At 40.0% G+C, this 23,262-nt stretch overlaps 2 protein-coding genes across 2 annotated transcripts; one reads left to right on the forward strand and one right to left on the reverse strand.

Moving 5' to 3' along the window:
• Positions 1–970: 970 nt before the first annotated feature.
• Positions 971–8,356, forward strand: LOC116014903. The gene is made up of 22 exons (XM_031254863.1): positions 971–1,097; positions 1,232–1,741; positions 2,002–2,240; positions 2,397–2,486; positions 3,086–3,220; positions 3,334–3,452; positions 3,828–3,992; positions 4,286–4,391; positions 4,604–4,709; positions 4,804–4,914; positions 5,148–5,311; positions 5,390–5,507; positions 5,629–5,853; positions 5,925–6,115; positions 6,306–6,473; positions 6,647–6,752; positions 6,838–6,975; positions 7,068–7,226; positions 7,321–7,527; positions 7,623–7,817; positions 7,908–7,979; positions 8,074–8,356. Exons 1-22 carry the CDS (start codon positions 1,047–1,049, stop codon positions 8,230–8,232), a joined length of 3,534 nt encoding a protein of 1,177 aa, XP_031110723.1. The 5' UTR covers positions 971–1,046; the 3' UTR covers positions 8,233–8,356.
• A 52-nt stretch (positions 8,357–8,408) lies between these two features.
• On the reverse strand, positions 8,409–16,226 carry LOC116014912 (flowering time control protein FPA). Its single transcript, XM_031254874.1, has 4 exons — positions 16,008–16,226; positions 15,162–15,485; positions 9,992–11,229; positions 8,409–9,735 (listed from the first exon to the last, which is right to left on the reverse strand). The coding sequence occupies exons 1-4, from the start codon at positions 16,008–16,010 to the stop codon at positions 8,598–8,600; spliced, it is 2,703 nt and encodes a 900-aa protein (XP_031110734.1). The 5' UTR covers positions 16,011–16,226; the 3' UTR covers positions 8,409–8,597.
• Between the last annotated feature and the right edge of the window lie 7,036 nt (positions 16,227–23,262).

Consider the following 23,262-nt stretch of genomic DNA (forward strand, 5'->3'; position numbering starts at 1 on the left):
TTTTTTATTCCCCCCCCCCCCCCCCCCCCCCCTTATTCTGTCTGCCTGCCTGCCTGCCTTGGTCGAACTGAACTGTTCATAAAGAAGTAGATGTTTGGGGAAGTGTTTTATGAGGTGTGTTGATTAATGATTATTTTCGTATCAATGTTATTATTTTATTCTTTGCTCTGGCTTTATATTTCTTTGAGAAAGAACTGTTTTAAGTTCTTCGTATATATATCTCTACAGTTATATTATTTACCATTGTTTATCTTGCATTGTGGATCCTGGTTAAAAAATGTAGTTGGTATATTTACATATTAATTACAGACACATAAATTATTAATAGAGTATGTTAACTGTAGATACATAAATTATTAACAGAATATGTTAATTACAAATATATAATAATATGCCCTCGTCCATTATTGAGCTAATTCTAGTTTAGATTAAAGAAGAATAGTGTAAAAACACAGAAAAAAGAATAATTTTCAGTTTTCTATCCAGTGAAGTTAGGTGAAATTTGAGAAAAAAAAAAGACCAGATCAAGTCTCGTCTTAAAATGAAGAGGAGTTTTTGTGTTCAGCTGAGCCAAAGTGTAGAGATCTTTAAGGTTGGGGATTCAACCTTTGAAATGAAAGTTAATTAAAGTATTATCCTTTTCCAACGCACTTTGCATTGAATTTTTAGGTAACAAGTGATAATAATAATAATATAAAGTTTTGAGCAAGTAGCAACCTGAAAACAGAAAATGGCAATATTGCGAAATTGTGAAAGAAGAGTGGGGTTTTTAGGCACTTTTAATGTGGCTAGTAAATAGTAATGTGGGCAGGGACAGCCGCTATAATGCTTTTTCGCAAATCTCCAAATAAATAAAGTTTGACGTTTAAAAATAAATAAAAATTCTCCCAAATTTCAAACTAGCCGTTGGCGAGAGAGCTAAGACCAGCTGGCCTCTGTCTCTCAGCTCCACTGCTCTTTTCTTCCCCGCTCCCACTCTCAAACTTTTTCACACCTCTCTCTCTCTCTGTGTTTGTGAGTTTGCGAAGAAAATACCCAGTTTAGAAATGATGTTCACTGAAGGATTGGATGAGTCTGCAATCAGCTGGATCAAACAGGTCTTACCTCATTCTCACATTTATCAAATTCATCCATTTTCTTCAAAATTCTGTTACATTGCAACATTATTTTCCCCTTTCATTTTTCAATTTTGGCATTAAACTTTGGAACTTTATTATATTTGCTGCTGCAGGGCTCTGATGTAAAAAAATCTCAGAGCAGATCCCCGTTAACTGATAAACTTGGCGAAAAGTACGCAATTCCGAGGTCCCCTTTAGCGTACAGTAATAGTAGTTCACATGTTTTGCCGCCCTTGAAGTTCCACTCTGGACTTTTGGGTGCTCACAATACTGTCGCTCTAAGCACGGACAGCAACGAAGATGAGTATGAGGACGAGGACGATTATGATGGTGATGATAACGATAGCGAGAGCGTGGCTTCGGCCCCAGATGAGCTTCATTTGCACTACTCTGATGAAGAGATTTTTAACTTGAAGTCCAAAATGAATTCGAATCCAGGATTGGGCCTTAGGCCTACGCTGATTAGAGGGCTTTCCAAGGAGAATCTTCGGATTGAAGTGCCCGGGAATACTAAGAGATTTATTGATGGTGATTCAATGTTTCTGGGAAGTGCGACGAGTCTTGCTTCTGGTTCCCTTTCGAATTGTCAGCTTCGAGGAAAAGTCCAACCGCATAGTGCCTATGTAAGAAACAATTTACATACTCTTCCTCCCGTTTTACTATTCACGAGTCAAATCAATTCTAATGTAGTTTCTAAATATATAAATTTTATATACTAATACTAAACTCAATATTACAAAAATTTGAATTCAAAATAACTTCAATCAAGTCTCTATCACACAGACTCAAAAAATGGAAGAGGGAGTAACAATTTTCCTGTTTGAGTAGTTATTGTTGAATCTTTTCTTTTAATAAGACAGGCTTATCTTGGTTATTATTGCAGGCTACACCGATTGGCAAGCTGGTTGATGAGTTGGGGACCCCCAGTGCCCCTCCCATTATTGTAGATATTGGAACAGAAGAACATCACTCTGAAGTTGCAGAGGCATCTGGGAGAATGGCTGGAATTGAGCATGTTACTGATGAAATAAATACGTTGAATGATGACGGGATAACTATGCAGGCGTTCAGTGGAAGTAAACAAGTCTTGTCAGAGAGAATAAATTCTGCAACTTTCCAAGGGTATGATATGATAATTATCATCATCATTGCAGTTGAGAGTGTGCTTGTGTGCTTTTTCTTTCTTATTTTAAATTTTTGATCTTTTTCTCCCTCCCTCCCTCTGTGTGTGTGTATGTGAGGAAGGTTCAGTAGACACTAACAGATTTTTGGGTGCAGGCAAGATAAAGCAAATATAGGGGAGATGGAACCAAAGGCCTGTTTCCAGCAAGCTAACGCAGTCGAACATTCACTACATTATGACACCAGGTTCTATTCATCATACATCATACATGTGTGTGTGTGTTTATCTCTTGTAAGGTATTAGGAATCATTTTTAGGAACATTAACTTTTTGGTAGAAGATGATATTTATTTGCCTAAATTATTTCTTGAAATGCTAAATTTCGCAATTCCCTTCAAGTTACATTGAGTAAGTAAGTTCTTATGCCTAGGAATAAGTTTCTTTCATGAACCTTATGTATATAAGGAACCCTCTTAATTGGTGCATTTTTTTGACTTAACAAAACAGCCTTCTATTCTAGGACCAGCTCCTTCAAAAATAAATTAGTTATAGAGTTGTTGTTGTTGTTTGTTCCATGCATATCTAATTAGTAACATAATCGTTACCTGATGTCATGTAAATATCAATTGCAGTAGTAGTTTTTTCATGTTTTATGTATTGAAGGTAGATTCTGTAATTGTCAATTACCATACAGTTCATATGAATTGCAAACGTCGCAGTTTAGGTCCCTTGCAGTTCTTAGTACTTTTTTGAGTAGCTTATCATCTTCAAGACTTCAACTTCAAATTCAAGTATATATTGTAAAACATTGTAGAATTTGACAATTTACGTTTCCCTGACAACAGCGGTCAAAATGCATGGCAAGTGCTCCTAGCTTACGATGCTTGCATTCGACTATGCCTAAATTCATGGGCAAGAGGTTGCACGGAAGCACCTGAATTTTTACGTGATGAATGCAAGCTACTTCGAAGTGCCTTTGGGTGGGTACCCTTCTATGCTGTCTTATGAAGTCTACTTTCACACAGTGTAATCTATATACATTTTCAGTTTCATTTCTGTTTCTTATGTTTATTCTTTCCTTAACACTTTCTAGACTACACAAACTTTTGTTGCAACCACGGCATGTTCAATCAACAGAAAGGATCAACAAAACTACAGAACAAGCACTGCCCATGAAAGTAAGAAAGGCAGTTGGAAAGATGCGCGTGGAAGGTAGAAGTCAAACTCAATAATCAGATTTGATCCAATTTATTCTTTCGATTGCACTTGCTTGTCATTCTAAATGGATGTTAGTTGGTTATAAGAACTTCACAAGCATGTTTAAAAGGCTGATATACTCTTATGTATATAAACACAACAAATTTTTATTATGTTTAGCATTAACTCTAAATGTTGTATGTAGCACAGGTTTCATCACTAACTGTTTTTATGGTTCCTTCTCAAGTCGCATCAATTGCTTTTTTAATTTTTACTAAATGATATTAGACTGACTATACATTTTGATTGAATGGTGTCACATTCATATTTTCAAGTTGAACATTTTTGTTAACACTCCATTATAATTTACAAATCATCAAATGATGGCAGTTAGAAAACTCAGAGTCTTACCACGGAGGAAGCTTAAGAGCGCAAATTCACTTAGGGGAGCAATTTACATGCAAGTGGGTGCAGACTATGTCCGGCATGTTTCATCGGTAGTGAAGAACCGAATCAGCTCGCTCAAACTTCATTCACTTGTGTTGGCGTCTGAAGGTCTGTAACCTCAACCTATAAGGCTATAATAAGTCATTGAAGGCTTTTAAGGTGCTAAACAATAGGTTTGCAAAATGAAGTCATTAAACGTTTTTACAGTGGACAAACTATCTCTTATGAAATCTTAAATGCTCTGAAAGGAATTGGCTTTCATTATCCTCCCCTTATAGCTGATTGTCTGACTCAACTGAAAAGAATATTAGTTCTCTCTATATGAATGATTATCTTATAAAATGCTTCTGGGGGCTTTACATGGTAGCCTAACTATGGGCTTCTTGCTATCTTTTGCTCAGATTCACTTTCGTGCTTGGTTCTCTTGAGAAGTGCAACGGAAGATACTCAAGTTGATCCAGGTTCTGCTGTTTCCTTGAGGCCAGGAACTGGTGACTACCATGACTTGTGAGTTGTCAACTTATTTTGACAGTGCAAATTTTCTTGAAACTTCCCATCTCTTCTGTTATCATTGATCTTTAGTAGCTTGTGCATTGCTGAAAAAGTATATTTTACTTTTCAACTGTTTCACCTTACCAAGAAGAAAAACAGTTTTCAGCCAAATGACATTGTGGAAAAACAAACTTGTAATCTAACACATGATGTAATAATGATTGCAGTTTTCCCGAGAATCAAGGTGATGCCCTTTTGGTTGAAGTCCAGGATTCTAAGAAAAACATTCTTGGTCAAGCTACAATTCCAATTTCATCCACGCTTGATAACCTTGTATGTCCCGTTCCAACCACTAATTTGCGAAATTGTACCAACCACTTACTGTTTCCAATATGAATGTTGATCATGCCATTACATCACTTTACAGAATGATAAGCTCCGGTGGTGGCCAATTTACCTCGAAGATCATGAGTGTGTCGGGAAGGTCCAGCTTTATATCAATAGTACTTTCACAAGTGATGAGATGACACATCTAAAGGTTTGTATTTGCACACTGAACCTTTTATCATATGTATTCTGCTCCAGTTGGAACAATCACTTTTGTTGTCTACTTTTAGTTCAATTGTAGCTTGGTTTTTGTTTAGGCAATTACTCAACATAAAAAAGTATCATAAATGACCTCCACACTGATTCTTTTTGAGTTGTTACTTCAAAGCAAGCATTGAAACTGCATTGTTCAAACTAAATGTGATTAATTCTGATATGTGGCAGAGTGGACCTATTGTGGAGACTCTTGCGTATGATCTGTTGCTCGAGGCTGCAATGCGTGCTCAACAATTTTCTGCACGAAACTTGGGGATAGACGAACCCTGGAAATGGTTGCTGGCTGAATTCTCAGATTATTACGGAGTCTCGGATTCATATACTAAACTGAGGTACCAACCAACATATCAAATATGCACATCCAACTACTTATCACTTGAAACATTGCTTTAACAACTGTTACTGCACAGATATCTTTCGCATGTCATGGATATTGCCACTCCAACAAAAGACTGTCTAGAGCTCGTGCATGAGTTACTTGTGCCAGTCATAAAGGCCAGAAGTGAAAAAAGTTTAACGAGACAAGAGGTATGCTCCTTTGGCCGCTTTTTCTGCATCCACTACTGCTGCAGCTTTTCATAATACAATGAGGAAACTTGTTTGGCTATTCTGCTTTCAAATTACCTTTCATTATTTTTTTTTCTTTCAGAAAACCATATTGCTGGATTGTGAAACACGTGTAGAGAGTCTATTGGCAGACGTGTTTGAGAACTACAAATCATTAGATGAAAATTCTCCTACTGGGTTGGCAGACATCTCAGCTCCCATACCAGAAACCGCAGCACCAGCACTTGCTTCTGCAGTGCATGTTTACACGCTTCTTCATGATATTCTTGCCCAAGACTCTCAGACAATCCTCAAAAACTATTTACAGGTGGGTGCAGTCTATTGCATCATTGATGGTTCATTACTCACAATTCTAATTAAATTATGCTTTAACAACAGACAGCAGCTGCAAAGAGGTGTAGAAAGCACATGGTGGAAACTGACGAGTTTTTGTCAACAAGTTCAGAAGGTTTCGTTATGGATTCAGTAACTATCTCAACGGCATATGCTAAGATGAAGAACCTCTGCATCAACATAAGCAATGAAATCCAGGCAGATATCAAAATTCACAATCAGGACATACTACCAAGGTAAAGTAAACATAAACTAATCAAAAAAAATTTTAATAATGCAGGCATCTTTTTTATGAAGTCTTGTAAATGCCTTGGGAAACTTAAACTATAACAACTATAATGGTGCAGTCAGTATTCAAATTTCAGTATAATTGCATTATAAAAGCTGATTCACTAAAAGATGAAATTGTCTCCTTAATTCTTTCAGTTCAATTGACCTCTCAAGCATCACGACATCAGTCTACAGCACTGAGTTGTGTAAGAGACTTAGAGCTTTTCTTGCTGCTTGCCCTCCATCAAGTCCCATGCCACATGTAAATGAGCTTCTGGTAGCAACTGCCGATTTTGAGAGGAATCTAGAGTTATGGAAGATCAGGTTAATGAGCTAAACTCTCTCATTCTTTCTTTCTCAAAGAAAAACTTTTTTATTTTTGCAGTTATGAATATTTGTGATTCTTGTGGGTCAAAAAAACTGTAAACATGTAATTTTTGCAGCTTTAGAAAAACATTTCAATACTCTTATTTTGCCCTCGTTTTTCATATTTTCAGCATGGTGCAAGGTGGGGTAGACTCAAGAAGCTTGTACCACAATTATATAATGGTTTGGGTGGAGGACATGCAACTTAATTTACTCGAACTCTGCAAGGCAGAGAAGGTAAATATCTCTTTATCAAGCATCACCATGAGTTACAGATTTAATTATAAGTTGCATCCTCTCTTACAATAGAACCATTTTTCAGGTGCCATGGTGTGGAGTAATTACAAATTATTCAACCTCACCATTTGCTGAAGAAATGTTTGAGAAAGTCAAACAAATGTTACTCGAGTATGAAGTAGTGATTCATCGGTGGCCTCAGTATACGCTGGTCTTGGAGAATGTACGTTCGAGTGTGATTCAGCAACAATTACATGTCTTATGCTGATATTCTAAAACTTTAAGTGGCTAATGTTTGCTAGCCTATATTTACAGGCGGTTGCAAATGTCGAGAGAGCGATTATAAAAGCACTGGAAAAACAGTATAGTGATATATTGACTCCCTTGAAGGATAGTGTTCCCAAAAGGCTTGGCATGCAAGTTCAGAAATTAGCAAGAAGGCAGTCAACTACTCTATATTGCATCCCAAATCAGGTATGTTGAATGCTGAGTGAGACACACAGTTGTTTTCAACAAGAAAAGATCAAATAAGTGACATTTTTTCTATGTTTGATCATCATATGCCCAGCTGGGGACTTTCCTGAATACTATGAAGAGAATTCTGGATGTTCTCCACTGTCAAGTTGAAGAAATTCTGAAGTCATGGGCATCCTACCTGCCTGGCAATGGAGACAGGAAAACAACATTTGGGGAGCAGCTGAATGGAATTACTGTTTTGCTGAGAACTAAATACAAAAATTACGTGCAGGCAATTGTTGTCAAGCTTGCTAGCAATGTAAACACCCAATTTTTGCAACAGATACTTGAAGCCCTATGAATCCCAAATGCTGCAGTTAAAACTTTAACATAAGAATGATTTCGTTTTTCCAGATGCAAGCCAACAGGAGCACACGGTTGCAAAGGATCCTAGAGGAGACTAAAGAAGCCGATGGAGAGGCTGAAATCCGTGAAAGAATGCAAATGTTAAGCACACAGCTCTCGGATTCCATATGCAACTTGCAGGAGGTGTTTACAAGCCGAATATTCATTGCAATCTGCCGGGGATTCTGGGACAAAATGGGACAGGTTAGTACTAACCAACTTAAGTCCATGCAACTATGGCTATTCTTCTTAGTTCTGATGTGTACTAACTACTAAACCTTCATTTTTCACCAGATTGTATTGAAATTTCTGGAGGGCAGAAAAGAAAATCGAGTCTGGTATAATGGATCATATCATGCTCTTGGGGTATGAAATTTGAGTGAAAAACCTATAGATATATCAACAGAAACTTGTCAAAGCAAGCAATTGGTTTTCTAAAAATAGGATATTTGTTTTGCAGATTTTGGACGACATTTTTGCATCCCAGATGCAGCGATTGCAAGGAAATGCTCTTCAAGAGAAAGATCTCGAGCCCCCTCGCTCAATAGTTGAAGCTCGATCTATTCTTTCCAGAGACACAACTAATGGCCCAGACTCATCAAACTACTTGTATTTCTAAGCAAACATGCATTGCATGGCTGCTTGCTTTTTGTGCTGTCCATATATTGTTTTGTACCTAAAATGCATATTCTTTTGTAAACTTTACTTAATAAAGTTAAGGTAATAAATAATTCTTTGATTCAGTATTTTGTTCTCAATTCAAATAATGTGACAAAGATGAGATACTACTAAACAAGCTTGAAAAGTAAAATTTTCATTTCTGAACTGCAGTACGAAGAGTGTAACTTTTAAGAGTCTACTACTCACATAGAAAGTGATACAAACAATATGACTGGAAAAGTTATGCAGGCATAGAAAACTCTCTTCATTTTAAGGTACATAACACAATTGGGGAGGACACAAGTTAAGACAACAAATCACTTCTCAGTTCCCTTTACCCTGTTGAATTTGTTTAAGAAGAGCTGCAGCCAACTGTAATGTTGCTTGCAGGCGTGTCTCGGGGTCTGAGTTGTCTTGTCCAGAACTTTGCATTGGCGGGTTAGATTGAGCACCGGGCTGAACAGGAGGCATTGAGGTCATCTGTTGTTGAGGCTGTAGCTGTACTTGAGCAAATTGTGATGATGGAAACTCGGGTATATGATTGTTTGGTGGCACATAATTCTGCATAGGCCTGTATGCGTTTTCAGACTGGGGCATGGCACCCGGCTGCCTAAAGTCTTCACCCCTCGCTGCAACCATCGGTTGAGTCTGTTGACCAAGAAGAGACGAGGTCAATTGTGCCAGTTGTTCTGGTTGAAGTGTCATTGCGGTTGCTGAAGGAATGGAAGACTTGAGAACATTTGAACTTTCTTGTCCTGTCCTGGGCACAGCCAAATCATACTCTTGAGTGATGATGGAATTGATCGAGTTATAGGATGGTTGTGAAGCAATATTCGGTGTGCTGGAATTCAGATTCTGCATTTCATGGTTCCGCTGATGGAACCTATATTCATGTCCATTTGCATTACTGGGGTCTGGAAATTTACCATTGGGATGAGACGAACCAGAAAATGAAGCGGGTGAAGCTCCAACAGCATTAACAAATGGTGAATTCCTAGTTACAGCCCTCTCCATGCTTGGGTAAGATGGACCTGATGGATAAGGCCCAGATGATGCTGGCGGAAAACGCCCAGTTGGCGATGCTGGATTTGCATACGATGCCATCCCCTGAAATGGAGGAAGATTGGTGTCTTGCTTCTCGAGTCCACCATGCAGTTCATCATAACCGAAACCAGAAGGATCTAACCTCAAAATAAGACCTGACATGCTCAGTTTTCCTGGTACTTTCAACACTTTCTCTGAGAACTCTGAAGGAGGTACAAGAAACAAAGTAGTACAATCATCCAATTTAGCAACGGCTGCTCGCTGCTTTTCCCCAAGATAATTCATAAATTCATTGTAAAATGAAATGTCTGGATCGTTTGCCGGAGCAAAGAAAACAACCCAAGAGCCAGTGGCCTGGTAGTAATGGTTTGCAAGCATATCTAAACTAGTCCTTGCTGTGCAATCCAAGTATTCAGGCCTGCAGAATTCCACAAGCTGTTTAATAACAAGCAAAACACAGATATATTTGCAATTTCTTTAACTACAGCTACAGGAATATCAATCTTTGTACAACTTATGTCAACCCAATTCTTCCAAAATTGTATGGTAAATTGGTTAACTATCTTTAGAGTGTATCAAGTACTTTTTATTACTCCATATAAATATCCTTGTACACACTCCTTAAAATTAGAGGACACCATTGAAAGGGAATTAGTTATTACACTATTACTTACAAATTCATGTCCAGAGGTTGTCCAACGGGAAAGCAACGAGCACGACACACAGGAGTTCCTCCCTTAGCTATAGTACCTTCCCATTTCCACTCTTTATTCACAGATGATGGGCGTGCTTCTGGAGTTAATCTTCTGCGCTCAGAATTTGTTGCCAAAGGACGTGAACTCCTCTGAAAACCTTCAAGAGATGCATTCCTCCTATCATTCTCATCACCATAAGGAAGGTTTGATGAACCTGGGCGGTCAGGAATTTTTCTGTAATCAACAGGCCTAGAATCAAAATTTTTATCAAGGATTTCAATTTGTGGATAATCATGGTAGATCCTCTGCTTGGACCGTCCTGAATCAGACAAAGGATATTCTGGAAGCTCATTGTCAGGGTGATAGGAGCTTGGCTTCAGCTTCTTTGCTTCATGAAAGAGCAAGGCATCCTCTGGCAAGTCCCATTGATCATCATAGAATGTATCTCGGCGAGGGAACTGGGGAGGAGAAAAATCATGGAAATCTTGAAGTCTTTTCCTTGGAGGACTTTGGAGTTCATATGCATGTCCTGGTGGCCCTAGTTCAGAGCCCAGAGCTGAGTATCTCCTCTGCTCAAATGCACCATCCTCACCAGCCCATAAGTTTTCCTTTCTACCATAATTAGCCAGATGAGGATCACTAGACTCCATGTCTGGGTAATAACGAGGAGATCTCAGGTCATGATCTCCAGTGACATTACCAAAGTTCCTATCCTGCCGAAAGTTCTCAGAAAACCCTTGGTGCTCATGTGTCCTGAAATGAGGGGATGGTGGAGAATTCATTGAGCTCCTATCCCGGTTGGAGGTACCAGATTCACTTCTGGCAAAACAAATATTTACACGAGGGTTTCCAAATAATTTTCCCTGCAGAGTTTCTTTTGCCCTGCAAGCTGCTGATACATTTTTGAATCGCACAAATGCATAAGTACGTCCAGGAAATGCAGTAATCCTATCTATCTCTCCAAATGGTGAAAAAGCCTTTCTTAGAATAAACTCGTCCACTTTCAGTTGAGAAGGAAACCCTATCCATAAGACTGGACTGGGTTCTGCACTTCTATCACTTGCCTTTGGTTTGTCTAGTTTGTCCAAATATGGTGGGTCAAGACTAGAGTAGCGTGTTCTTGACTCCCTTTGTGAAAGTGGGGAGCCCCTAACTGAAGGGCGTTCATCTCGGTGTAGTAAATATTCCTCACCTCGAGGTAGTGGTGATGATTTTTCCTGTTATAAGAAACCAATTAATTGAAGGATCTGACTCCAATAACATTTCTCAACAAACTAAAAAGTGGAAGTGGCAAATAAGTTTTACCATCATGACATAATCAGAAGTTGATGAGTCGGTGTAAAAGAGGCACAACATAAAAAGGGAACAAATGAACAATTGTACAGATAATTCGTATGAGAAATAATAAAATAAAAAATCTCTAGTACAATGCAAAGATAGAAGCCTGAATGCATGTGAAGGATACATACAACCAAGAAGCAAGTTAAAATATATTGTTGCAGTATTCTTCCCTATTACCAACCAAGACTAGCAAAATAAGATTATGACCATCTACAGTTCTACACCATGTTTTTTTCTTACCATATGTCACCTGTCACTCAAATCATCAAACAAGGCATGCAAACACAACAAAGAATCAAGAAACCACATAGCTGAGAAGAGCAAGGAGAAGAATGAGAAAAGTAAAATTTCCAAACTTTTCTATGCAAAAATCTTTAAACACACATCACAATTGAGACAAAAGACAATCATCCATCTATAGAGAAAAATGGTAGACGTATTTCTTGGTATTAATGTCATGTAATACATAATGTAATATTTTGCTCAAGTAGGATCACAACCATGCTGTTAAACTTGTTTTCAGAAATATTTAGGAGCGGACAAATGCCAATCAGAAGAACTGAAGTTATTTCTACTAGAAATATAGCTTGAAGCAATAAATCAAAAATAACCCTCAATCAGGAGAACATAAAATGAAGTTTTGTCAAATAACAATGTAATAGTACAGACACAAAAACTCTGCTGTAATGGAAATAGTGGAAGAAATGCTTGAGCCGGCAGCAGAATCTGCTTTCCAGTATGCTCAAATTAGCAATAGTTCCAAGCTCCATTAAGTTGAGAACTTGAGGTATAATAGATAAAAGTAGATTTGGAATCATAAGATTATATCAAAAGGAGGCTTCATCAAATTTCTGGGGTAAACACATTGTTTAACTGTGAAAAGCAGAGCAAAAAAGTTCGAATTAGGTTTTGATAGGAAAGGGACATTAAAACCACAGTATCCTAGCAAAAAACCTATATGAGTTTGATATTACAAACTAATATGCTGAATGTCTCTAGGACAAATGCAGTAATGCACCGAAGCAGATTGATTTGTCACGAGGGAGGAAAAAAAATTTGATGGCATCTGTTCTTAGGCTTATTGCTTGACCTATACCACTGTGAGAAAGTCCTATTCCCTGGCTCTATTGTCTTCTTGTATGAAAGTAATTGTGCTTTTGCAATAAATGGTTCTGTATTTGATGCCTCAGTGACTGGGATTCCATGGGTAGATGGTTCTGTATTTGATCACTCACTGACTTGGATGCTATGTGATCAACAATGGGCATTTACCAAGTGTATAAGACAACTCTTAACATTGGCTGACTGGCAACATGTCAGAAAATCAACCTTCAATAAATTACATTCTGGTTACTGCCTACTGGTACCATACACCTAAGATCTTATGATTCTTATCTAGCCATCCAAGCAACAGCATTGTTGATGTGTTTAAAAATAATAGGATGGGATACAAGATGTGGTATATCAGGGATAACCAATCCTATCTTGAGCATGGAATCCATGGATTGCTTACTTAAAGTGAAGTTTCAATTTCACTGAGTTTCACACTTTCAGTGGGGTTAACTTTTCACACACTACAAATCACTTGCATATTATAGCTTCAATGACTAAATATCATGAGGACCAGTCAATGAGGATTGGCTTCCTTGCAACGTGAACTCAGTTGGAAGAGCTTGAATCTAGACCTGCTTGATTAACATCTACTTGGGATAAAAGCTCTGTACTAAGTTTTCCAGACTTCCAGTAGTAATTCATCTCATCAATTAGTAATGGTCCATAATTAAGTTGCAAGTCTATTCATAAATTAATCATATGGCATAAATTGGCAGATATATGTTAATGCTTTTCTGCTTGTCAACTTCTCCCTTTCTTTTTGCATTCATTTCTTGAGGGGAAGGGAGGGCTAAAACAGGATTCTTGATGACATGAGTTCTTCTTCCTAGTTCCTATATAGTAATTCAAGTTTATAACAGAACATTACAAAGAACTAGTGCACTGTGATGTCTGAGAAATTCAGGTTCAGCAGATTCTGGATTTAGCTAAAATAACCTAAATGGAAAATTCAGGATTCAACTAAAATAATCTAAACCATTATCCTGCACAGCTGTGCACAACAATAACCAATCACCTTGGTTTTCTGTTAGAAGTATGATGTGTAAGAAGCAGATCATATGAATCTTAGAGGAAATAGGCAATCCAATTATCTTTACTCTAGGGTAAATAATCATATCAACTGGCTAAATTACCCCTCAAATATAACTTTTTGAGAATGTCATCTAATTATCTGCCTCAATCGGCACAATTGACTAGTGCTTAAACATGGTTGTTGTGTACAACACTGTATACAGTGAGAGGCTAAGACACTGCATAGTGATAGTGGCATCCGAGATACCACTTGAAGTTGGAAATACTATATAAACGATTATGCACATCAGGATGTCAATGATCTTGATCCTTTCCATATATGCAGAAGTCTAGCACATAGACATTGCAACTTGGTGGAGTTGAATTATCTGATGTATAGTGAATGCAGGCAGTTGATATTTTGTTTTCTTGTATCTGATCATCTGATGGGATCACAAGCTGATGTGTTATATGTGTGGGCTCAAAGAGCATGAATTTCAAACTTGATGGCAACAAAAGAAGCCACTTCTTCTCCCATTTTCTTGTGCAAAAGGAGATCTTAAACACATTAATGTTTCCAGCAAGCTATTAATAAGTTCTTTCCACATAGTAAGTACTTTATCAGACTTATGAATGAAAGACGGTAGCTTTCCAGGCTGTGAAGCAGGAATACATTGCAGCATACACAGTTATGTAGAGCTCACAATTCACATCCAGTAGAAATTTAAAAATCCTTCTTACTATGGATTATTGATCAAATTGATATGCAATGAAACTTAATTGCCAAGTCATATAGACAATTATGATTCTGCAAATTAAGTTAGACTAGCAAGTTACTTGAAGATTAAAATCTTTGCAGCCTAAAAGTGATAAAACGAATGTCACAGCACTAAATTAATTTACTTGATTAACATCTTCAACTGAGGGTACATTCAATTATTTAAAAGGAAAATTGCATCAAAAAACAATTCAGTGATATTTATGGGAATATGAAAACTTTGTCCAAGGAAAGGTCAACTTTCAGAAGCAATTTAGTGCATGCTACAGGTTATTTCCAAGATATAAAAGCAAAGTTTGCATGAATTTGGATTTTATAGCCATGAGAGTTGGTGATGGAAAGACAAAGAACAACCTGTTTAGTGAACTGCTTTTGTCATTAATATAATGTAATTTTCCCCAATATAGAATGTGTGCGGTAATGGATAGGCAATAGCATATTTCATAACACCAAGAGATGGCATGTGGCTGAGAACCATATCATCATGAAGTAACAGACATCGATTGAAGTAGCTGTATGTGGTGGAAGGCAAAGCACATTGTGGTCAATGGACCATGGTAATGCACTATTTAAATTGAGTAGCTCTTCAACTTGAAAAACTTACAGCAGTTTCAATATTATTTGAGGATGAAGCCCTGCTACTAAGTGGAAGGTAGGGCGAATCATTGTGTATGGAGCATGGTGATGCAATTGACTAAAATGAGGCAATCCTCAACCAGAACAACTTACAGTGCCTCCTATGCTGGTTTCTCCTAAGTTTCAAAATTATTTAACAGACCAATTTTAAGGGGGTAAAATGCATCTTGAATTAATTTTTTAGGCAAAAGTCAAGGAAATCTGAAATCTTGCCAACAATATTATATATACATTCAAAAAGGAAAACAGGCAGAGGATGACAAGACTAACCGCCTTTGCAAACTCAATTCTAAGCGAATTTCCAGCAATAACAAAACCTTGGAGTTGTTTCATAGCAGCAAAGGCTCCCTCCTCATGTTTAAAATTAACAAAGGCATAGCTGCGACCAGGCTGAAATGCAACACTGTCAAGCTCCCCAAAACGCAGGAGATGATTAGTGAAAGTACTTTCAGTTAAACTGTGAGAGAGGTTTCCTATCCAAAGATGCCTTGAAGGAGGGTTGCTCCTTTTATGATGGCTTCTGTCCTCTGACCTTGGAGGATAGTCTCTAGGAGGATAGTCCCTCCGAGGACGATCCCTTCCTCCCCTACCACTCTGCAAACAGAATAGGTAAGAGTACTGAGTTACCTTAACAATTTAAGATTCAAACGAATCAAAGCAGATTACAGACATGATCAGATAACAACATATGCCCCTCAAATAGCTGCTAGAACAAGGAAATCAACTTTCAAGAGAATAATGGCACTTTGAATGTGCCCAAGGAAATATTGATTCATAATGAATGATGTGCAACATGCAAGGTAATATAATAATAAAAGTAGCATCTTTGTGGTCAGTAGCAGCCCTATTAAGTTCATATAACCCCTACTAGGTAATTGGCTATCAAAAGATTCTGAAATATCACGAAATGAGTTCAGTTTCTACTACATAGTATCCATATAGTTGGGACAATTTGCCCGACAGCTTTTCCGACAAACAATTAACGACCCAACTCAGTTTCGGGCTTTAAGCAATTTACTAATTACGATTCAGACAGAAAAATTAGCTTGCAAGCAAACCAAAATTTTACGCCACTGATTGTAGTATATGGAAGACAGAATGGATGAGAAGAAATACCATTGTTTTGGGGCTAAAAATTCAGTTTAACCACAGGAATCCGGACTTCGATGAAGGCCAGCTGACAAAAGGTTGTACTCGCGAAGAAGAATTGAATGTAAGATTTGCAATCAAAGTTTTGACTCTCCGGAGGGAAAGAGAGCCATAAGTGTGAGCAGAATAGATTAGGGTTTCAGACTTCGAGCTTTGTTAGACCGCTAGCCAACAAGTCGGACCGAGTATCCGGTGATCCAAGTATAGGCGTGTCGATACGCGAGGCAGTTCTTATAGTCCCATTCGTTATATTTTATGTACGATTCAATTAATGAGATTTGACAAAAAAAAAATTAATTTTATAATATTAAATTTAACAAGTATTTTCACTTGTTCGATGCACGGAATGTATTTATTATAATATTTTAAAAAATATTTGGATCGATATAATTATATAAATTATAATATCAAATACTATATAGTGCAATTGAAAATATGGTTTGGATCATTTATATTTTGTGATTTTTTTTTTTGGTGATTGGGAGGGACCGTAAGGTCCCGGGAGATTAGCGACGTCTATTCGTCGCCTGGTTTGATGCGTCACGAAGTAAGTGGCTGTGCAGGTCATCTGGAGGGTTCTCGAGAATTGACATGCCCCAAGGAAAGTTCTGCCCCAGATTGACAAGGAAATCCGCACATTGGTTTCCTTCCCTGAAGATATGAACAATCTTGAACTCTTGGAAATGAGACCTGAGAAGATGGCAGTCCATAGCTAGCAAGTTTGAGGTTGGCGGAGAATCGGCACCCTTAGCTAGGAGGTTCACCACGGTTTCAGAGTCCGTCTCAGCAATAATTCTAGTGAATCCTCGGGATTTTACAATGGCAAAGCCCTCCCGAAGACCCCAAAGCTCCGCCATGAAGCTGCTGGTATTACCAATATTAGAAACGAAGCCAGTCACCCAGGAACCAGTATGATCACGTAAAAGCCCAACGGCGCTAGCGAGGCCAAATGAAGCCTTCTGAGCGCCATCCGTATTCAGCTTGACCACCCCAAGATCAGGGGGTGTCCATGAAACCCATCGTTGGTAGGCAATTAACGGCCCGTTGCGTTTGAGAAGGTGGTCGCGGGCTTCAGTTGCCGCCTTGTGCGCTCTACGCAGGACGCCTTCCAGCGAGATTTGAGTAGAGTTGAAAATAAAATCATTCCTCGCTCTCCAAATACTCCATAAGATATTGGGAAACAGTATGCCCCAACTGAGCGAAGTAGTACCGAGCTAATGAGTCGAGCATGCCAGATCCATCCACCTCGTGAGAGTCCAATGGCTACTGGTTCTGAAGGAAGTTGGGGGAGAAGCCAGCTCCCAGCAGGATGCTGCCACCTCGCAACGTCTAAAAACATGATCCAACGTTTCGTCTTCCTCTCCGCAAATTGGACAAGTCGCATCCGCAATTAATCCCCGATGCTTGCGTTCCATGTTGACGAGCAACCCGTTCTTCATGATTTTCCACATGAATAATTTGATTTTCTCCAAGCAAGTGGTTTGCCAGACCTAGGCGTAAAACTGACCATCATCCTCCTTACCTTCAATACGAAAGTAAGCAGATGAAACCGTTACCTTACCTGAGTTGGAGTGAGGCTAGGTTAGTCGATCCTCCTGGTCGGGGTTGCTGGAAACTGGAATCGCGCGAACCGCGTTCACCGTGGCCGGTGGGAGTGCTTGCTCCAGCTTCGTCTTGTCCCAGCATCGTTGATCCGTAAGGAAGTCACACACCCTAATGGCTCCTGACGTGGAAGGATTATCTCCAGTGGCGTAGATTGATAGGGGTTTGTCACCCGCCCAACAATCATTCTAGAAGTTGATTGTATTCCCTTACCGACTAACCATCTCAGACCTTCTGTTAAAAAATTTCTCCCTTTCAAGATACTCCTCCATCCCCACGAGTTATTTGAGCCTACCGGGAGCTAAAGGAAGTCGGAGTTTTTAACATACTTGTCACGTAGGATTTTAATCCACAGTTTTATCCTGGTTTTCGAACACCTGACCGGCAAGTTTTGTAAGGAAAGCAAGATTGAAATCCCGAGCTCTCCTTAGGCCTAGGCCACCCCATTCACGTGGAGTACAAATCTCTGACCATTTCACCATGTGCATCTTTCTTGTGTTGTCTGCATGCATGCCCCCAAAGAAAATTTTTGCAGACTCTGTCCACCTCCTTGCATGTGCTAAATTGCTAATCGGCAACGCCATTGACTGCATGGCGTAGGTGGGAACGGTTGCGAGGGATGATTGAACAAGGATGCACCTCCCTGCCATCAAGAGCGAACTAGCTTTCTAGGTAGCAAGTTTCTACTGCATCTTATCAATGACCGCAGTGAAGGTGTTTTTGGAGATCCGCTCATTAAGCATGGGGATCCCAAGATAAGTGCCAAGGTTGGGGGTCACTGGAATTTCTATGGTCCTCCCTATGTCGCTTCTAAGCCCTACATTGGTGTTAGGGGAATAAAAAATACTAGATTTAGATAGGTTTACCTTGAGTCCAGACGCCTTGCTGAAATTATTTAAGTACTCCATCATGATCTGCGCCTGATGAACTATTGCCTCCCCAAAGAGCATGAGGTCGTCTGCAAAAAAGAGGTGAGAAATCCCGTTCCCTCCTCTTGAAACGTGAACCGGCCTCCATAAACCTGCATCCACCTTGTGCTGAATGTCATGAGACAGCCTTTCCATGACTAAGTTAAAGAGATAAGGAGCCAGCGGGTCACCCTGGCGAAGGCCACAAGCCCACGACCGGGGTTAAAGGCCGGTAATCAGGCCCCATTTCAAAGAATCGAGATATTACTCTCCCAGAGAGAGTACAAAAGGAGATAAATAAGACGTTGTTGGAAGCCAAAATCCTCCAAAGTCTTTTCAAGGAAGGTCTAAGAGACGCTATCATAAGCTTTCAGGAGATCCACTTTGACAATCATAAACTTTTTTCTTCTCCTCTTATTGTTCATGGTATGGACCACTTCTTGGGTAAGGATCACGTTATCCATTGTGGAGCGCCCCGGGAGGAAACTATTTTGGTGGGGGTCAATAAGATTGCACATGATCGGTCTAAGCCTGTTGACAAGGACCTTAGATATCACCTTAAACGCTACATTGAGGAGCGAAATTGGTCTGAAGTCCGCCGCCGATTCTGGGACCTCTTTCTTTGGGATGAGGGTCATAAGGGCTTGGAGCTGAGACTTATGAGTATCTCCCCTAATGAGCGCCTGGTTCACCATATCGGTCATGGCCAACCCAATATCCTCCCAGTACTCCTGATAGAAGGCCGCCGAGATTCCATCAGGACCCGGACTGCCAAACTTTTTTATTCCAAAAACCGCTCTTTTGACTTCCTCTAGAGGGACTCTGCGAAGAAGACTTTCTGCTTGGCCTTGAGGGATTTTATGCGTGATGGGGATTGACCTCGCAAGATCAACGTCCTCTTAACTAGCCCTATGAAAAAGAGAAGAAAAATACTCAGTAATAATGTGACTAGTTAACAAAGTAGGCTCATCCGTCCAATTTCCCTGAATTTTGAGAAAACGAACACGGTTCTTATTTTTCCTTATCAAGGCAGAGTTGTGATAGAACCGGGTCATCTTTAACCCAGTCCATTCTCGATTTCTGAAACCAAAAAGCCTCCTCTTGATCCAAAACTTTATTGAGGTCATTAAGAAGACTCCCCTCCAGTCTTTGAAGGTCTCTAGAAGAATTGTAGTTCCTATCGCACTGGATACCATAAATTCTCGCTTCTAGGCGCCGCTTTCGTCTGAAAATGTTACCGAACGCCGTCCGGTTCCACAGGATGCTCTTACTAGTCACCAGGGAAATAATATCAACCATACTTGAGTTCAACCCACTAGCTGCCCCTTTCCAAATATTTCTATAGTCGGCCCTTTTGTAACCATTCCGCTTCAAAACAAAATGGGCGATTTTGACGATCCAGGGGCGGTCCGGCCTTCTCAATGAAGAGGATCGGATTGTGGTCCGAGCAAAGGCGGGGAAGAACAACAGTTTTTGCCTCAGGAAAGGCAAGTTGGGCATTAACGTTCCAAAGAGCTCTATCGAGCCTCCTCCTTTAGACCACTCTTCTACCCGCAAGGCGACACCAAGTGAAATTCGGGCCTGAAGAGCCCGAATCAATTAGGCTACAATCACTATAAGAATTCACAAATTTTTGGAGTATCGCACTATTGACCAAAGAACTCTCCCACTGCTCATGTTCAGCCGCAATGTCGTTCAGGTCACCCAGGACAATCCAGGCCCCCTGCATGGAGCTAGAGATGGATTTACAAAAATCACAAAACTTGGTCTTAGAAATGGGGTTAGGCCGCACATAAGCAAAAGTAATAAAATAGACATTAAGCCGATTTTTCACTCTCGTGTGAATGGCTTGAGAATTGTGATCAACCACCTCCAGGTCAATCTGACCGTGTTTCCAAAATAGGAGGAGGCTGTCAGCAAAACCTAAAGGATTAACCATAAAGTGATTGGTATAGCCATGAGCAACGGCCATAGCAACCATCCTCTCCGCTTTTGGAGAGCGAATTTCAAGGAGGCAAAGAGCATCAACTTTGGTCGAGGAGAGAAGGTCTTTGACAAACCTCCTCACCCGAGCGTTAGCGATACCCCTACAATTCCAAGAAATACACTTCATGAGGAAACCGCATGGGGAGGGGAAAATTGATCAGCGCCATCCCCAAGCGAGAAACCCTTCGAACAAGCAGCAGCAAAAGAAGACGGACCAGCCGCCCCATGCCCGGATGAGTCCGGCGCAGAACTACCAAACTGAAAAATAGGAGTACCAGTCTGCTGATTACTGTTTCCCCCGCTGCTAGGAGAAAAAGAAAACCATGTAACGCCACCTCGACTAGACCCCCTCCTAGTGCCACGCGACGTTGCCGACCTGCTTCCCCTCCCCCTCGCACTCGGCGTGGAGTTACCTCAATTCACATGGTGGGGTGCCGGAGCATTCTGACGCCTTGGGGGGGTCGTGAGACTGGTTCGTAGAAACAGGCGCCTTACCTTTGGAACCGTCACGGCGTTCCCCAGCCGGTTTGCCCTTGCCTTTAGGCTTTTGAGTATGCACTTGACTCCTCTCTTTGTTGGTCAGGATCTCAAACTGGTTGGTATTGCGACGTGAGGAGTCCCTAGCTTTATTCCCCTGCTTATGGTTCCTGTTATTTGGTATTGGATTCGATTTACGTGTCACAAGCATCCAGGGACCATATCCCCTTGGCGCATTCGCTGCTACCACGGGGGGAGTTTCTTTCCCCGCTTCTTAGGGAGGAACCGGGTCAGTAGGCGGCACCACGTTGGAATCAATGTTCGAGGTTTCAGTCGGTGCCGGCTTTGTGAGCGGGCATTCTTGCTCTTTGTGACCGACCACCCTGCAACCAAAGCATACCACATGAATACCTTCGTATTCGACCATTTGAACTTCGTTCCGAACCCACACCTCTGTAACCAAGGGCTTACTCAAGTTAATCTCTACAGCAGCCCTCGTAAATCTCCTTTTTTCTCTCGCCGCCGTCGTGCGATCTAGTTTCAGGGGTTTGCCTATGTTTTCCAAGATCAATTTAACAACGTCGTCCCGAAAGTATTCGACAAAGAGACCCGAAAGTCTGACCCAAACTGCCATCTTAGAGAGCTTGGCCGTCCGAGGTTTGATCTCCGGTTCCCAACGTTGGGCGACAAGATAATTGTCAAAGATCTCCATAGACCATCCAGCAATGCATGCAGGTAGTCTTTGCGATTATCAAAGCGAACGACGAAACAACCATACCCAATGTCAATAAGGTTGAACTTACCCTGTAAACGCCACAGGTTGGACAACCTCTGGTTGAGAACATTAAAGTTAATGTTTTTCTCCAAGTATTTGAGGATCAGCGCTAGACGCCATTCTTTACACAGTTCTTGACGGAGAGCTTTCGGGATTTTGACTCTAGGTCTACCATCCGTTGTCTCCTGATCATCCATCTTGGTGTCCAACTTGATTTCGGGGTCTTCGAACTCCCAGTCATGCTCATCGGGCTGAGGTGGTTCTTCTTCAACAAGGGAGGGGTGATGAACTCACCGTCGCGGCAAAAGTTCTCTTCATCGACTTGAACTTTTTCGCTGCTCTCCGAGGATCGCCGTCCTCACCCATAGGGACATCACGTTGCGCTTCCTTTGTAGCACTGGAGTCCGGAGCCACTTGCTCCGGTGCCATTGGCCTCCGCCCGCCGCTAACTGCTAGGAGGGGCGGAGGAACTACCTTAAATAACTAAGATAGGGAAGGAAGGAAATCGCTCTAAACCGAGAGAGAAAAAGTATTTACAAATTGTAGTTACCATCTTTTGTGATGTTATCCTTGCTTGAATTTAACCAAATAATTGTTGAATTAATAGCTAATGTGTGGATATATGCATCTGGTGCTGAAACTTTAGGGATTTTATATATCAGTGTTTAGGATTTGTATAACTTGGGCAAATGTGCTCTTTGAAAAAAAACATAATATCACATGTTCAAATTACATTTTTTTTAAATCTCTTTGTAAACGACATTGGCAATAGTAACCTAATCGTGTTCATCCTCATCTAGAACTAACACCTTCAGGCCATTAGTATTTAGATAATTATCATAGAATGATTCGTATTTAAAATACACAACTATGAATGAATCTCATATTTGTAATATTAAATCTTATATATTAATTGTATATATATTATTTGGTTTGCTAACCACTGCAATATTTTTGAGAAATAATAAAATCAAATAAGTACATAATAATTAACACATTAATTGAAGTAAATAAATAATTTAAAACAAACAATAAACCAAAATTTGTATATAATAAAATGTAAATTTTATTATGAATAATTTGAATTTGAGTTGTATTACTATTCCTAGGCATATTCATATGTGTTCTTGTAGAGAAAACCATAAATCTACCGTACAGTGTTTCATTACCGGCCATTGCAATTATTTATACCTGATGGCAGAGGCGGATCCAGCATGGGGGCAGCTGCCCCCACTCATCCCACCCTCACCCCCTATATAGCTCTTGTATATATATATGTATGTATAGTTTAGTTTAAGATATAAGTATATGAAAAATGATATAAGTAAACAGTTGGTTAGATGGCAGAGATGGTTGGTCCGGACGTTTACTAACAAAAGGGCGCGGGTTCGATTCTGCTGGGCAGCAGGCGTTGTCATAGTTGGAGCCTTTCAAACTTTCTTCACTTTATGTATATAATAATGAGATGTGTAAT

The sequence above is a fragment of the Ipomoea triloba genome, chromosome 1, assembly GCF_003576645.1.
Source record: "Ipomoea triloba cultivar NCNSP0323 chromosome 1, ASM357664v1".
Taxonomy (NCBI): Eukaryota; Viridiplantae; Streptophyta; class Magnoliopsida; order Solanales; family Convolvulaceae; genus Ipomoea; species Ipomoea triloba.

Bases quoted from the DNA above. Each gene is read 5' to 3' on its own strand.
- LOC116014903 (XM_031254863.1), top strand. From the start codon at position 1,047: ATGATGTTCACTGAAGGATTGGATGAGTCTGCAATCAGCTGGATCAAA. The intron at 1,098-1,231 runs GTCTTACCTCAT...TTGCTGCTGCAG, and splicing joins CAATCAGCTGGATCAAACAG to GGCTCTGATGTAAAAAAATC. The intron at 5,312-5,389 runs GTACCAACCAAC...GTTACTGCACAG, and splicing joins GATTCATATACTAAACTGAG to ATATCTTTCGCATGTCATGG.
- LOC116014912 (XM_031254874.1), bottom strand. The intron at 11,230-15,161 runs GTTAGTCTTGTC...TTCTTATAACAG, and splicing joins GAATTGAGTTTGCAAAGGCG to GAAAAATCATCACCACTACC. The intron at 9,736-9,991 runs GTAAGTAATAGT...GGAATTCTGCAG, and splicing joins CAACCTCTGGACATGAATTT to GCCTGAATACTTGGATTGCA.